The 16,687-nt window shown below is 37.4% G+C and overlaps 1 protein-coding gene across 3 annotated transcripts in view; it reads right to left on the bottom strand.

Annotated features, from left to right (window-relative positions):
* The window catches only part of LOC121385351 (transient receptor potential cation channel subfamily M member 3-like), a 164,357-nt gene that overhangs the window by 56,063 nt on the left and 91,607 nt on the right, over positions 1 to 16,687 (bottom strand). For all 3 annotated transcript variants that reach the window (XM_041515996.1, XM_041516005.1, XM_041516014.1), the window contains exons 4-8: positions 11,299 to 11,458; positions 10,438 to 10,654; positions 5,056 to 5,180; positions 1,610 to 1,781; positions 583 to 766 (exon numbers count right to left, since the gene is read on the bottom strand). In XM_041515996.1, the coding sequence (XP_041371930.1) occupies positions 583 to 766; positions 1,610 to 1,781; positions 5,056 to 5,180; positions 10,438 to 10,654; positions 11,299 to 11,458 (858 nt within the window). The remainder of the gene's footprint in view (positions 1 to 582; positions 767 to 1,609; positions 1,782 to 5,055; positions 5,181 to 10,437; positions 10,655 to 11,298; positions 11,459 to 16,687) is intronic.

The raw sequence follows: 16,687 nt of genomic DNA, 5'->3' as shown, positions 1-16,687 counted from the left end.
ATCAGCTGAATGCATCCACTGAGGTGGTTCGATCCTGCGACGCAAGCACCTCAGGCTAACACTCAACCAACTGAGCTAAATCCCGCCCCATGTCCTGGCAACAGAGCAAATAAATTAATTTAAAATAAACATAACTACTGGGTTGTTCTAGCAATAATGGAACAATTTGGCTTGACATCCATGGCTTTGAAATTGGGAATTTTAGCATCGTTTTACCAAAGATTGGGAATTTTCAATTTTATTTCAAAAACATCTTATTAAGCCAAGTTAGAATTAAAAAGGTAATGCTATATATATGTATATACATGAACTTGTGTTTATTCAAATATATATATATATATATATATATATTAAATTGTTATTAACTTTTTATATTAAATGTATAAATTACACTTTCAATTATACACACACACAAAAAAAATCTTTATAGGATGACCAAAGGAACTGGGCATATTCATTCTGAAGTGACAATTAGTTAGTGAGAAATGAAGCTAAACACAAAACTGGGAACGCAATACCTTTTAAAGGTGAGACAAACTTAATCCAGTAGACTAAAGGTTAAGGGATCCCTCTACAACGTACCCATCATCGATTGAATACTTGTGTGTGAAGGCCAAGAGATCGGCCGCCCTGCCACTACCGTCGCACACCACCACTGGTACCGGCGGTGTGTCCGTCACGTACTCCAGTACCGAGCGAATTGTGTTGGCGCCACCTTCCAGCACAACGCAGATGACCGGCACACCTCGACCCATGAACCCACTGGCTGAAATACAGTAACAGCAACACACATGCATAAATGTACATGTATATAGATCAAATCCTATTAATACACCGAAACATACTACTAAATTCACTTAACAGCATTGTCCCTTCTCCATTAACAAATACCAAATACAATCTCTGCCAAGTCGTTCATCAAATAAATCGTTATAGATCATCAATGCTTTAAAAATATACAGAATCCGATTTTTTTCTTCTATTTTTATTTTAAAACAGGAAAACAGTAACCTTCATAAAACATTTTTCTCTGATTTTCATTATTATTTATATACATGTACTTAACATCCACATGCATTTGATATTTTCTTGCATAGATTAACGGGACATACCCTAGCTGTTTTAACCACTAAGGCATATTTTTCACTATTAGAGCCATTTACAATGTATGATCACTGAAATCAAACATTACTTATATTTTATTGTTTAGATTATCTATTTCCGTACAACCGAAGTGTTTCTGGTCATCCTGGTGTTTCTAATATCACATAATGCATTTTTCATATTTTTAAAAATGTACGTGTGTCTGATAAGTAATAATTACTGAATTGCATTTTGGTCTATTTTTAAGGGTATTTCAACATCAATGACTCCAAATCCAAATTCCAAATTCCAAATATCCAAATTTGTTACAGGTTTGTAAATTAACCAAACGTAGTCTCCATTATTATGAGTTGAAACTAGAGTGAAAAATATGCTTTAGTATTTAAAAACTAGGGTCTGTCCCTTTAAAACATAAATATTACTACAGATTTACTCACCAAATTACTAAATTAAATCATTCTGCTTCATGAGGTAGACAACTTTTGTTATCCAAATATTCACTTACTTATACATATTTTTTGGTGTGCTATGAATTTTTCCAGCTTTTTCCGAAAAAGAATTTCTCCTCCATATTTTCCCAGAGTTCCATTGTCTGACAAGAGGAAGTAGGAATGATTGCTGTTGAGTACGGCGGAAGCAGTCTTCGGCGATGAAACACAGTGATACGGAACAACAACCTGTGTAGAACAAAATATATTGTATATTTAAAAAATATATGAGGGGGTAAACATATAATACGAAAAGAATAATAAATTAAACAATTTGGATCAACAAGAGTACTGGTGAGGTTCATGATACATGTCCATCAAAAGTAGGTCATGATGACCTAGTTATGATATGCAACAAACATGTGAGGTTTGATGATCCTACAGCTGTGTCCGGTGTATCGGCGTGTCCAGTGATTCGGAGCACTCAATATTTTGCTTAAGTACGCTTAGAAAGTCGTCTTGTCGGTGTTGTTAGCAAATTAAAGTTCAAGCTTTTTTATAAATTATTTTTACAGATGTGATTAAAAATTATTAGAATTATCAATAATTAAGTATTCACATGTTATCGTGTATATATAAATGCGAAGTACATGTAGGTCAGCCTTATTGATATTAAGAATGTCAGAACCAATTTAAAAAACACCGGCTCGCATTTTTTAAATTATAGTAAAGTGTATAACTCTTTTTCTGGTTATTTTTGTTGAGACTGATACTAGGGAAAATAAAGAAAAAATGCAAAACAAAACAAAAGTTTTAACACCTTACAGTCAGTCCAGTTCACAACTGTCACATTGTTAGTAAAAATAAAAGTGAACTAAGATCCACGTGTGTGCACAATCTACTCAAGAAAAAATTCCATGTAAGCATTTTAGACATGCAGTAATTACGAACTGTACCACTCAAGAAACCGATTCTGAAACCAATCATGAGATGGGTCATGTGTGATTGTTCATTTTCACGGTAATATTTTTAACAAGTCAAAACAAAAAAGGACAATAGTGTAGCGTTTATGGGCTACAAAGTGAGGCCATGGATGGTCTATAAATAGCAAGGGTCACTGATCCACCTCTACTGCACCGAATCACCGGACATGGTACAAATCATTTTGTAAGCAGGGGCATGCCTACATTTATGCACAATTTTACAATGTTTCTTTACTACAGACATAAAACAATTTGTAGTGTATCTCAGAATATACACTGCTTCATTGGTGAGAAACATATTTTATGAAGTATTTCAGTGCTCACAGAAATGGTCTTTGAATGCTTAGGTGCACTGATACACCAGACAGCACTGTATATGAATTGATAAGGCAGATAAGGCCCAGACAAAGATTTTCTTTAATGTGCATTATTGAGTGAAACGTAGGTCGCGGTGACCTAGTTATGGTATGCTACACACAGCCATCCCATTTTGTACTTGCATGCAAGGTTTGATGATCTTATATGAATTGATAAGAAACATATACTCCGGAAATGAAATGTTTACAAACGGATATACATGAACAGACCGACAATGCCATATTACAGACGTAATTGTCACTGACTGGAGGTAATGGGTTACATTTCCATTCCATCTTGCAGGCAATGATCTTAAATCTTCTCTAAAAGCTCACATTATTTTTAATCGGCCAAGCTGTTTCAAAAGAAACAATCATAACCATTTAGAAAACCTCAGCCACTTAATGATGTTATCTCGGCCACATCAAAACAGGGGAAAACTACCACTTCATTCTGGAGGATTTTTTTGTCTTTAACTACTATCAGTTCTTAAACTGTAGGACTTTTTTTTCTTCTTTTTTTTAAAATACTGATTATGTATTACCATGAACAATAGTTTAGGAAGGAAGAAAAAAAGAAAGGAAGGAAGGAAGGAAGGAAGGAAGGAAGGAAGGAAGGAAGGAAGGAATGTTTTATTTAATGATGCACATAACACAGTTTACATGTAACTGCAGATATAAGGTGTCAACATATGATTAAGCACCACAGATAAAAGAGGAAACCCGCTGCCACAATGCCATGGACTAATCTTTCCCATCCAGTGGATGACGGGTATATAATACAGGGGTCACTTAACCTTTTAGTCTACTGGATTAGTTGGGATCTTTTGTATGCAGTATCTGACAGACAGGATAGTACATACCATGGCCTTTGTTACACCAGTTGTGGAGCACTGGCTGGAATGAGGAATGAGAAATGGGTCCACAGATGGGGATTGATCCTATACATACCATGCATCAAGCGAGCACTTTACTACTGAGCTACGTCCAACCCACCCCTGTTAAGAGAGAGAGTTAAAGTTTGTTTTGTTTAACAACACCACTAGAGCACTCATTTATTAATCACTGGCTATTGGATGTGTCAAACCCTGTTAAGAGAGAGACTTAAAGTTTGTTTTGTTTAACGACACCACTAGAGCACACTGATTTATTAATCACAGGCTATTGGATGTGTCAAACCCTGTTAGATAGTTAGTTTGTTTTGTTTAACGACACCACTAGAGCACACTCATTTAGTAATCACTGGCTATTGGATGTGTCAAACCCTGTTAGATAGTTAGTTTGTTTTGTTTAACGACACCACTAGAGCACACTCATTTATTAATCACTGGCTACTGGATGTGTCAAACCCCGTTAGAGAGTTAAAGTTTGTTTTGTTTAACGACACCACTAGAGCACTCATTTAGTAATCACTGGCTATTGGATGTGTCAAACCCTGTTAGTGAGTTAAAGTTTGTTTTGTTTAACGACACCACTAGAGCACACTCATTTATTAATCACTGGCTATTGGATGTGTCAAACCCTGTTAGAGAGTTAAAGTTTGTTTTGTTTAATAACATCACTAGAGCACATTGATTTATTAATCATCAGCTATGGGTGTCAAATATTTGGTAATTTTAACATATAATCTTAGAGAGGAAACTCACTACATTATTCCATTAGTAACAAGGAATATTTTATATACACCATCCCACAGGACAGCACATACCACAGCCTTTGATATACCAGCCATGGTGCACTGGATGGAACAAGAAATAGCCCAATGGGCCTACCAATGGAGATCGATCATAGACCGACTGTGCATCAAGAAAGCGGTTGAATTTACCACTGTGTACGACACTGTGACATAATTTTTGCAAGTACCATGTTCTGAGGTTCACCTATAACCAGTGAGGACCGGAAATAAAACTGAAATTTTTATATAATACATGTGTATAAAGTGTATATCAAAGGCTGTGGTATGTACTACCCTATCTGTATAAAAGGTCCCTTTCTGCTAATCGAAAAGAGTAGCCCACGAAGTGGCGACAGCAGGTTTCCTCATTCAATATCTGTGGTCCTTAACCATATGTCTGATGCCATATAACCGTAAATACAATGTGTTGAGTGCGTCGTTAAATAAAACATTTCTTTCTTTTTTTTCTTTTTGTGTATAAAGTCAAATACTTGGCTGGATTTACTCACATCTCTGCCCACCAGGTTTTCCCTGTTCTCGACGATACCCCACGGAGCGATGCCGATGGCGACCACTTTATTCTTCGTTTTTGTCGTGCGGTCACTGATGGCATCGCCTACGTGTCTCGTTACACCTGCCAACACAAAAACATCAATTACATTAATGTGATGGAAGGAAGGACGGAAGGAAGGAAATGGTTTATTTAACGATGCACTCAACATATTTTATTTATGGTTATATGGCGTTGGACATATGGTTAAGGACCACACAGATATTGAGGGAGGAAACCCGCTGTCGCCACTTCATGGGCTACTTTTTTTCGATTAGCAGCAAGGGATCTTTTATATGCACCATCCCATAGATAGGATAGCACATACCACGGCCTTTGATGTACCAGTCGTGGTGCACTGACTGGAATGAGAAATAGCTGAATGGGCCCCACTGACTGAGATCGATCCCAAACCGACCACACATCAAGCGAGCGCTTTACCACTGGGCTACGTCACTCAGATCCTGGGTACATAATTTCGAAGTGATCTTAATTAGCCTATGAAATCGTAAAACCATCATAAGCTATGATGTCACTATGGCGTGTGTTGTAGTAGTGATATCACAACCTACAATGGTTTTTTATTTCATAGCGCTAAGATAGCTTAGAAAATCCTTAGCATGGCCATTACTTATACACAATAAATGAGGAAAATGAGACCAAAAAATAAATTATTTCATTCTCAACTTTAAAATTTATGCAGGGATGCAATAAAAGGGATGGGATACAGCCCAATGGTAAAGAACTCATTTGATGTGCGGTCGGTCTAATATTGATCCCAATCAGTGGGCCCATTTGGCTATTTCTCATTCCCTGCCAGTGCACCACGACTGGTACAATGTATAACAAAAGGCTGTGGTATGTGCTATCCTGTCTGTGGTATAGTGCATATAAAGAATTTCTTGCTACTAACGGTAAAATATAGCACGTTTCTCTCTAAGACTAAATGTCAGAATTACCAAACATTTGACATCCAACAGCCGATGATTAATAAATTAATGTGCTCTAGTGGTGTCGTTAAACAAAAACAAATTTTATTTTATGCGATAAAAAAATTTAAAATAATAATAATTAGTTGACTACATGTACATGTCTATGTATTTCATAAGTCATTATTTTAAATTTCACAGGTAAATGCAATCACATTAGTTGAGAATCAATATAGCTTCAGGTATACATAAATGCAAAGCAGAAAGCAGAATTCAACTCAAATTGATGTAATGAATAAAAAAAATCAATTATGTAAATGTAAAGCATTTTTTTCTTCATAGAAATGAAAAAAAGAACTCCATGGAATTCAATGTCTAGCCTACCATAAAAAAACATTTTGGTTGCTCTGTGATGAATATTCATAGGTGCAACTATAAACCAATTTCATTGACCCTTAACTGACTTATAGTTTGTTTGAAACTGATCTAAACATGAAACTTTAACCGTAAAGGCTTGAACACATGAGTTGATGTCGTCGCCACTGCCAGAAAAGGAATATCTACATGTATACATGTTTACCATCCATTAAAGGCATTTGTAGGAGATATCGCTGGCACTATAATTTGCGATATCTCCTGCGATATTCTCCTAGGAGATATCGCTTCTTTTTTAACGTCACTATGTATGTTTCAGCCCTAAACCTATCATTAGTGACGTCACCCCACTGTCGTTCTGCTAGTTATCAAGTCTATCGCTGCCAAATATAGTGACATTCAACCCACATTACTGACATTGTTTACTAGTGTTGCAAATGAAAAGAATGATAATAGATGATAAAAAAGAATAACCTTTGTGTCTTATGATATCATAATTTATCAGCACTCGTTGATAAAAGTATAAAAATCCTTGACAAGCCTTGGATTTCATACTTTTATCAACTCGTGCTGATAAATTATGATATCACAAAACACTCAGACAGTATCCTCCGTATCTCGCCTTTTGGTGGTAGAAATTAAGAAGCACAGTGACGAGAATGAAACTAATTATTTTCCTTTGCTGTAAGCAAATGTTGATATGAACTTTAATTGGATTGGGTCAGTGTCTTCAACTGTAGGTGACAGGCGAAACTTGGCAAGTTGCCCACTCTCAAGCTGCAGAGTTCAGTTCTCAACAGGAACCTGGTAATCAAATCCTGTAATATTTCTCTAAATGAACCCAATCATAGATTCCCATGACATCAATCTTCAAACAACCCAATCATCTAGACCAAAATCCAATGACAAGCCGGTATCTCATAGAAAATATAATCTATGTGCCAAGATGACAACTATATTTATTAGTATCCAATTCCAAGAAAAAAAATAGATTCCTGTGGTATAAAAATGTGGGAATTTGAAACCCAAATGAATTAAGGCAGAATGTTTTTTTTTTTAAATGAGGCCTGTGACAGATATAACATATCACTGAAGTCATAGCTCAATTACATAATATCTTATTTAAAATAGAGCACATCAAGTAAATATGGACACAATTTAAAGTTTAATCTGACATGCACATGTAACAAACTGATCAGATCAGTGTCTTCACTGGTGGAAATGTTAAACACCACCAGAGAATTGATTTATTAATCATCGGCTATTGGATGTCAAACATTTGGTAATTTTGACATACAGTCTTAGAGTGGAAACCTGCTACATTTTTGCATCAGCAGCAAGGGATCTTTTTATATGCACCACCCAAGAGACAGAAAGAAAGAAATGTTTTATTTAACAATGCACTCAACACATTTTATTTACAGTTATATGTCGTCAGACATATGGTTACTGACCACATAGATTTTGAGAGGAAACCCGCTGTCGCCACTTCATGGGCTACTCTTTCCAATTAGCAGCAAGGGATCTTTTATTTGCGCTTCCCACAGGCAGGATAGCACAAACCATGGCCTTTGTTGAACCAGTTATGGATCACTGGTCGGTGCAAGTAGTTTACACCTACCCATTGAGCCTTGTGGAGCACTCACTCAGGGTTTGGAGTCGGTATCTGGATTAAAAATCCCATGTCTCAACTGGGATCCGAACCCAGTACCTACCAGCCTGTAGACCGATGGTCTAACCACGACGCCACCGAGGCCGGTCACCCCACAGACAGGATACTATATACCACGGCCTTTGATATACCTGTCATGGTGCGCTGGCTGGAACGAGAAATAGCCCAATGGGCCCACTGACGGGGATCAGAAATGTCACCGATACTTTACATCTAGCTCAGTCGGTAGAGTACTCGCCCGAGGTGCCTTGATTACAGGATCAAATCTCATCGGTGGACCCATTCTCTGACTGAGTTTTCCCCATCCCAACCAGTGCCCTACGACTGGTACATCAAAGGCTGTGGTATGTGCTGTCCTGTCTGTGGTAAAGTGGGTATAAAAGATCCCTTGCTGCCAATGGAAAAATGTAGGTGTCCTCTTTAGACTACAAGTCAAAATTACCAAATGTTTGACATCCAATAGCTGATGATTAATAAATCAATGTGCTCTAGTGGTCTCTTTAAACATGTAGGCATATGAGACAGAGGACTAGGGGGTGGAGTTTTCACCCTAGTACTTGAGCAAAACGTCAAATTCATGCAAACATTATACAGATATTCGGGAATGGGAATATGTAGCAGGTTTTCTCTGTGGACTACAAGTCAAAATTACCAAATGTTGGTGATTAATTAATCAATGTGCTCTGGTGGTGTTGTTAAACAAAACAAACTTTATACAAAACTTACATTTTATGCCTGCATGTACACGTGCGTATCTCATCATTACACGGAATTGACAAAGAACTTACATTTTATGCCTGCATGTACACGTGCGTATCTCATCATTACACGGAATTGACAAAGAACTTACATTTTATGCCTGCATGTACACGTGCGTATCTCATCATTACACGGAATTGACAAAGAACTTACATTTTATGCCTGCATGTACACGCGCGTACATGTGTATCTCATTATTACACGGAATTGAAAAAAACAAAAACAAGTTTAAATAAACAACAGAGTCCTGAAAAAGAAGGAAATTGCTACTAGCAGTACTGGTAACCATACTTTAAAAAAAAACCCATTCAAATATGCTCGGATTTCATCAAACCTCTATCTCATTCCCCTTCTCTTAATGCCTGTTTTCCCACACACAGAACTGTCATTTATTAACAACAGTAAATTGAGATCCGAACCATAATTTTTTTTTACGAGACTAGTAAGCCATAACTTGAAAACTCTCCAAATGTAATAAGCCTTGGTTCAGTGAAATCAGAAAAACTATCTGTCCATTGAAAATTATTGTGGGAAACAACTAACGATTTTTCAGCTATTGCTAATCCCTGGAGAAAACAGCAGGAACAGGAGGCATGGAACACAAAACTGTATTAACTTGGTTTGATGGCTTCGCCGAGCCAAACATGAGCTTGGATGCTATGTTTGTGCTACTCAATGTTAACTTATTTAACCACCTGTACCCTTGGGAGGATGGAAAAAAACCCAACGTTAATTCAAGGTCGGCAACACAAAAAGTGATGGGCTAGTTACAGGGAACAAATAGGTTGATTAGGAAGTGTCACACACGGAAGAGAGCAAGCTGATCTTCAGGGCAACAGTACTGCCATTCTCACTGGTTTAGGGGTTCAGATATCAGAGTTAGGGCTGGCAGGTAATGGTAGAGGGGAGGAAAGCCAGGGTAAGGAAAGCAGAGTTAAGGGTGGAGGAAGGGAAAGGAGAGGGGAGTTAAGGGTGGAGGAAGGGAAAGGGGAGGGTAATGGGAGGGAAAGGAGGGGAGGGAAAGGAGTAGGGAGGGAAAGGAGTGGGGAGGGAGTAAGGGGAGGGGAGGGAGTAGAGGTGAGGGAAGAAAAATGGGAAAGGAAATAGGAGGGGAAGAGAGAGAAGGTAAAGGGGAGTTAAGGGAAAGGGGAGAGAAGTAAAAAGAATGGGAGGGAAAAGGAGAGGGAAAGGAGAGGGAAAGGGAGTAGAGGGGAAGGGAGGAAAACGGAAAAGGAAATAGGAGGGGAGGGGATGGAAAGGAAATTACAGGAAAGGGAAGTTACGGTAGACAGGATGGAAAGGAAAGGGGATGGACTAGAGGGGAAGGGAGAAAAATGGGAAAGGAAATAGGAAGGGAGAGGAAGGAAGGGAAAGGGCATTTACGGGAATGGGGAGTTACGTAAAGGGAGAGGGAGGGAGGGAGGGAGTAGAGTGGAAGGGAAGAAAATGGGAAAGAAAATAGGAGGTACAGGGAAACAAGGGAAAAGGATGGAAAGAGAAGGGGAAAAAAAGATGGAAGGAATGGAGCAGGAAGGAATGGAGCGAGAAGGAATGGAGCAGGAAGGAATGGAGTGGGAAGGAATGGAGCGGGACCTGTGTTACAAACCTGTATTAGTGCCTCCGGTTATGATCCATGCTCCAGTGGTCTTGGCAGCCTTCAACAAGCCTTTGCGGAACACCCGCTTCAACTTGGGCTGGAGGTCAAAGTTGAGTATTCCACCGTGAACTGTGATCAGTAGTTTGGGAAGGTCAAGGCCCCAGTGTTTCTGCAGCAAATGAAGAACCTGTTCTGGACGCGTGTCAAAACTACTCAGCCGCACGTACTGGAAAAAAAAGAAAATACATTAATTTTGTTATTTGTATTTTTTTAACACCCATGACCAACTTTTTAAAAGCTATTTACTAACCTGTAACCAGCTACATGTAGTTCAGGGGCCTAATTCAATAAACTCTCGCAACTTTGCAATATCGCAGTGCAATGCTAAAAGACTTGCAAAGAGGATGCTTTGTTCTCTAACAGAGCCTAAGAGACCTTTCACTAACCTGGGCCTTGCTAGGGTGTGGATCTCCTTAAAAACTTGATTGTTTCACTAACCTGGACCTAGCTAGGGTGTGGATCTCCTTAAAGACTTGATTGTTTCACTAACCTGGGCATTAATTGCTAGGATGTGGATCTCCTTAACGACTTGATTGTTTCACTAACCTGGACCTTGCTAGGATGTGGATCTCCTTAAAGACTTGATTGTTTCACTAACCTGGGCCTTGCTAGGATGTGGATCTCCTTAAAGACTTGATTGTTTCACTAACCTGGGCCTTGCTAGGATGTGGATCTCCTTAAAGACTAGATTGTTTCACTAACCTGGGCCTTGCTAGGATGTGGATCTCCTTAAAGACTTGATTGTTTCACTAACCTGGGCCTTGCTAGGATGTGGACCTCCTTGATAACTAAATTAATCTACTAACTAACCTGGGCCTTGCTAGGGTGTGGAGCTCCTTGAAACTCAATTGTTCCATAAGCATCAGTTGGTTTGACTTCCGTGTGCTTCAATGGATGCCATCTCTCGTCCTTCACCCCATTGCTATCAGGGGGTTTATGGTGCCATACTTCATTCCGGCCACAACAACACCTGTTGGATAAATTACAAAATATATACACATTCCTCTGTAAACTAGAATTCTCTCACAACCTAAATGTTTTTTACGGTCCATATTTAAACATTATTACAGAACAGAACCTCTCTAAACCGGATATTCCTTAAAACCAGACTTTTTACTTGGTCTTGTGGTGTCCAGTTTAAACCAGACTTTTTACTTGGTCTGTCCAGTTTAAACCGGATACTCCTTAAAACCAGACTTTTTACTTGGTCTTGTGCATGGTGTCCAGTTTAAACCGGATACTCCTTAAAACCAGACTTTTTATTTGGTCTTGTGGTGTCCAGTTTAAACCGGATACTCCTTAAAACCAGACTTGTTACTTGGTCTTGTGGGTGTCCAGTTTAAACCGGATACTCCTTAAAACCAGACTTCTTACTTGATCTTGTGGGTGTCCAGTTTAAACCAGATACTCCTTAAAACTAGACTTTTTACTTGGTCTTGTGGGTGTCCAGTTTAAACTGGATATACTCCTTAAAACCAGACTTTTTACTTCGACTCACAGGTGTCCAGTTTAAGAGGGTTTAACTGTATACACATTTAAATATATGAGTGTGGGTGCGTGCTTTTGTTTTTGCCTAGATATATATTTTGTTTACATACACATATAAAAAATAAAAGCATATGGACATGTAAATAGCATATTATCTGCTCAGTATGGAACACGGAACTATCTATAGTGCATGTATTCTAAGAGGGGTGAATGTAAGAAGACTGGTTTAATTTTTTAATGTGGCGATTGACATGCATCAGTATTTGAATAATGTCACTTTATTTACTTACTTCCTTACTTATTTATTTATTTTTGTTAAGTTATTTCCGTGCTTATTTCCGATTAAGGTTCAAGCGTGCTGTCCTGGGCACACACACACCTCAGCTATCTGGGCTGTCTGTCCAGTTAGTGAGAGAGAACAGGGTGTAGTGGTCTTACACCTACCCACTGAGTCATTAAAACTAGCTCTGGGTTGGAGCCGGCATCGGACTGCGAACCCAGTACCTACCAGCCTAAAAATTATGTCCGATGGCTTAACCACGACACCACAAGAGGCCAGTAATGTTACTTTAATTTGCCTGCAATAATATTACTTTACATGTAGGTGTGTGACTCTTTCCATTTTTAGAACACTAAAAACCTTTCGATATAAAAATATTGTAATTGCTATTGAACACATTTTGTTCAAAGACTGTTTTAATTATGTACCCTCAAAGTATTTTTTGGCAAAAAGGCTGCATATATGTAAAAGAGCTCTTGCTACTCAATGTAGCATGTTTTCTCTGAAGACTACATGTATGTGTCAGAATTACCAAATTAATGTTTGAAATCCAACAGTCGATGATTAATTAATCAGACTACTCAACATGTAATTGTGTTATTAAATAAATCTAAATCGAAACTTTATCAATCTAAAACTTGATTCATTTCATACGTACTGTACAGGTAACCTTGTGTCCTTGTTTGCTTATTCATTATGCATCATCAAGATCATATGTACTTAGCGTACATGTCGATTCTACCGGAAAAAATCTGTCTATTACGTATTTCTTGCCACATGCTTTTGCATTACCATGGCTGTTAACAAAAGTAAAATGTTGTGACTGAAATTTCAAGGTACAGGGCATTCAAAATGGTAATGTTTTATATGACAATTGTCGTCTACTTTAAACATGCATTTCTCCCAATTTATTTTATTGGACAAAAACATTAATTTGATGGGTCCTGCAGTGAACCTATATTAATGGAAATAGCAGTGGCGTAGGCAGGATTTTGTATTGTGTGTGTGTGGGGGGGGGGGGGGGGGGGGGGGGGGGGGGGGGGGGGGGGGGCTGGGGGGGGGGGGGCACTTGTGTAGTGGGATATGACACAGGAACCTGTTTAAAGTTATTAATAAGCGAACAGGTAAAAATTTCCCGGGATTGGCATTTGCTGGGGTGTTCTTTCATAAGCTACGGCCCTATAGTACGGGCATTTTTTTAAAGTTTGCATTATTACCTGATATTATTTATTTAGGCTTGACCGCTAGCTGATGGACGGCAAATCAAATATTCAAATACATTTACATCGGGGGCCCTTGTGTTATTGCAAATTCATTATGGGAGGGAGAGGGGGTCGTTAAAAATTGAGGTAAAAGCCAATGTCTGATACTGCATTACGCTAATGTTGAATAGTCCTTTGTTGATCTTTGTGTCATTTAACAATACAAAATCTTGCAGTTTCAATACCCCTCTCCCCTTGTAATGTTTTGTGACCGTGTCATATTTTACTTTGGGGTCTTTAGTAATACATATATGTTAAAATAAAATGGCAATGACTGGTTGCATTTTACTTTATAAATTAACATTACATTGCACAATAACAACCACCACAACCCCCCCCCCCCCCTCAATTACGTTTTGTCACATCCCACAATTCCGACACTCCTTAGTGCACGTTGCGTAGTTCTCGAATGATCCCATTATTCAATCGTAAATAATAAAGAAGTAACATACCGCTGGTCGGTAAATGTTATATTTGACCGGATCAACTTTATTAAGCTTCAATATCTATAATACGCAATCTAATATCTCCCAGCAGAACTATTACATTGTAACAGTGTTCAAACTCGCACGTGCTGTTCATCATATGACATACGGCCATTACTTCAAAGGGAGTGAGTAGCACATTTAAATTAAAGGTGGGGTTTTTTCACTTAATTTACAACTACTGTAGTAACGTTTTTTTGTACTTTTTTTAATTACAAAAACCATACCAAAAATCATTTAAAAAAAATAAAAAATAATAATAATAAAATATTTGAAAAAAAGTACGAAACATATGCACACCTTTTTACAAAATAAGATCGTCTGCTTAAAATAGCACAGCAAATGATAGTGCAGGTGCACATTAAGTCAATACTTTACTTTTTACGACTGTTCGGACTATATAAATAGTGGATTGGACGTGTTGCGATAGATCCCAAATATGTGTTAACGCAAATGGATGAATTAAAACAAAAAGTTGTATTCTTCTACCAAAACTATTATATCAGACAATGTAGGCATTATTACTAAAAACTACGACACAACAGACTGTATCAAAACAGGATAAAACTAATTTGCATATCCAGATCAGACTTGTTTGTCACGTGTTCGTAATCGATCGGAAAACCAAAACGAAACTTGTTCGATGTCAGTTTTTTTCTTCAAAATATACAATTAGCTAAATTTTAAAACATTTTTATGAGTTCAAGTATCCGCGATAAGAGCAACATTGGGAATCTTTATTGGGAAACTGTTGGGTCGTAATTGGGAAAAGGTTTGATATTGGATTGGGAATTTACGTTAGGGGAATGGGGCCGTTCATCGTCCCCAAAATGTATGGTAGATTATACCCATCCGATAGGTACCTAAAGGGGGGTCAGTGGGGCAAAGAAAATGGCCGAAGTGATCGGGCTGACATTATGGAAACCAAAAACGGCCTAAGTGATTCTCATTTAAAAAAAAAAAAAAAAAATTGAAAAAATAATTTCCACAATTTCTCTGACGACGGAAATCCGTCTCACGACGGACAGTTAACAGCCATATCATTACATACTTCCCTCTTAATTCCCCAAAGAATAACGTAAGCTTCAGAATCTATACAAGCTTAAAAGATCAATATCTTTTCTCTCTGTTTTTAAAAAATATCCAATATACAGTATGGAGTATTGATACTGGTACTCAAGCTACATGTATATGTAGCCTGCGTATTGATCTGGGCTTACAGAAGTTTAAAACGGAAGAAAAAAAAGATAATTCACTATAATGAAAAGTAACACTACAGTATAATATATCAGTGAGTAATAAAAATATAACGATAATTCACTATAACAAAAAGTAACACTGCAATATAAAACATTAGTGAGTAATAAAAATATGAGAGAATTAATTAATTATAATAGCAAGTATGGACTCAGGGTGACAATAGTGTCACTCACATTTCCATTCCACACTTTGCCAAATTAATGGCATTTCATTATTATAGCCACATTTGCATGTATCACTACACGCTTAACAGTTTTCTGCATACAAATAATTTGAGGGTATGTAATAAAAACCAAACAAATCCTAAGTGGTTAGGGGTTTCAAATATTTTGAAATTGGGACACTGTGTTTCATGTACTTTGATAAACTGTAAATAGCTGTTATCTTACTTTAATAAATTCTAAAAATTGTAAAACTTGTAAAAATTAATCCATCAAGATTTCAGTGTACCTAGTTTTACCCTACACTTGTTATTTTAAGGTACAGCATACATGTACATGCAACTTGGTAGTAGAGATGTGATGTGTCATAGGATTGTAATCAGGGATTTAGATTGCACCAAAAAGGTTACACCACTAGAGTAACAGGATAGCACATACCACAGCCTTTAATATACCAGTTGTGGTGCACTGGCTTGAACAAGAAATAGCCCAGTACGCTACAACTTAAATTGCTAAGAAACATATACATTGTATGCACCAAAAACAAAAAGTTTACAACCGGATAGACAATGCAAATTTATAGCAAGACCCATCAAAGACGGGCATATAAAAATGTACTTAGTGGTTTTTTCTTTCCTATCACATCTGAGATGATGATCCTCTCTACAGGGTTTTATCAGCTATGTTTCTAGACTCTGATAATCGGCACAATGTAGATATTCCTTTTCTTTATTATTATATACAGATATGTTTTGAAACCAATACGTAATACTCGACAAACAGCCCTTCCCTCACCCATAACATTTCATAACACAAAATAGATAAAATTTGAATAAACAAGTACATGTACAATATATATGTATATTATTACTCTTTTAAAATGTAACTTGGTTTAATAAGATTAAAATTCCGTCTTTTGTTTTGTAAAATGACATAAAAATTCCCAAAGTCAAAACCATGGGCCTCAAGTCAAATTTTAGAAATAAAACCCTGCTCTATATGTATATGTATGCCAAATAAGTAAGCTTACTTTTTGTGTCAATTATTATGCCTAAATGTTGCGTCTATATGTAACAGTGAGTGAACGTACACCTTTCACTGATGTGTTTTATTCTGTACATAATTGTTTATTTTACCTTTAATTAATGTTTTATTTGTTTACTAGGTTTTCCCAAATAGCATATACTATACGGGCAACGCCCAAGTGATGTTTCCCGCCAACGACTGAGGCGAATTGTCTGTGCGGGTATTTAGACCAATCAC

This window comes from Gigantopelta aegis, chromosome 2, assembly GCF_016097555.1.
Source record: "Gigantopelta aegis isolate Gae_Host chromosome 2, Gae_host_genome, whole genome shotgun sequence".
NCBI lineage: Eukaryota > Metazoa > Mollusca > Gastropoda > Neomphalida > Peltospiridae > Gigantopelta > Gigantopelta aegis.
This window is presented reverse-complemented; position numbering and strand designations above follow the sequence as displayed.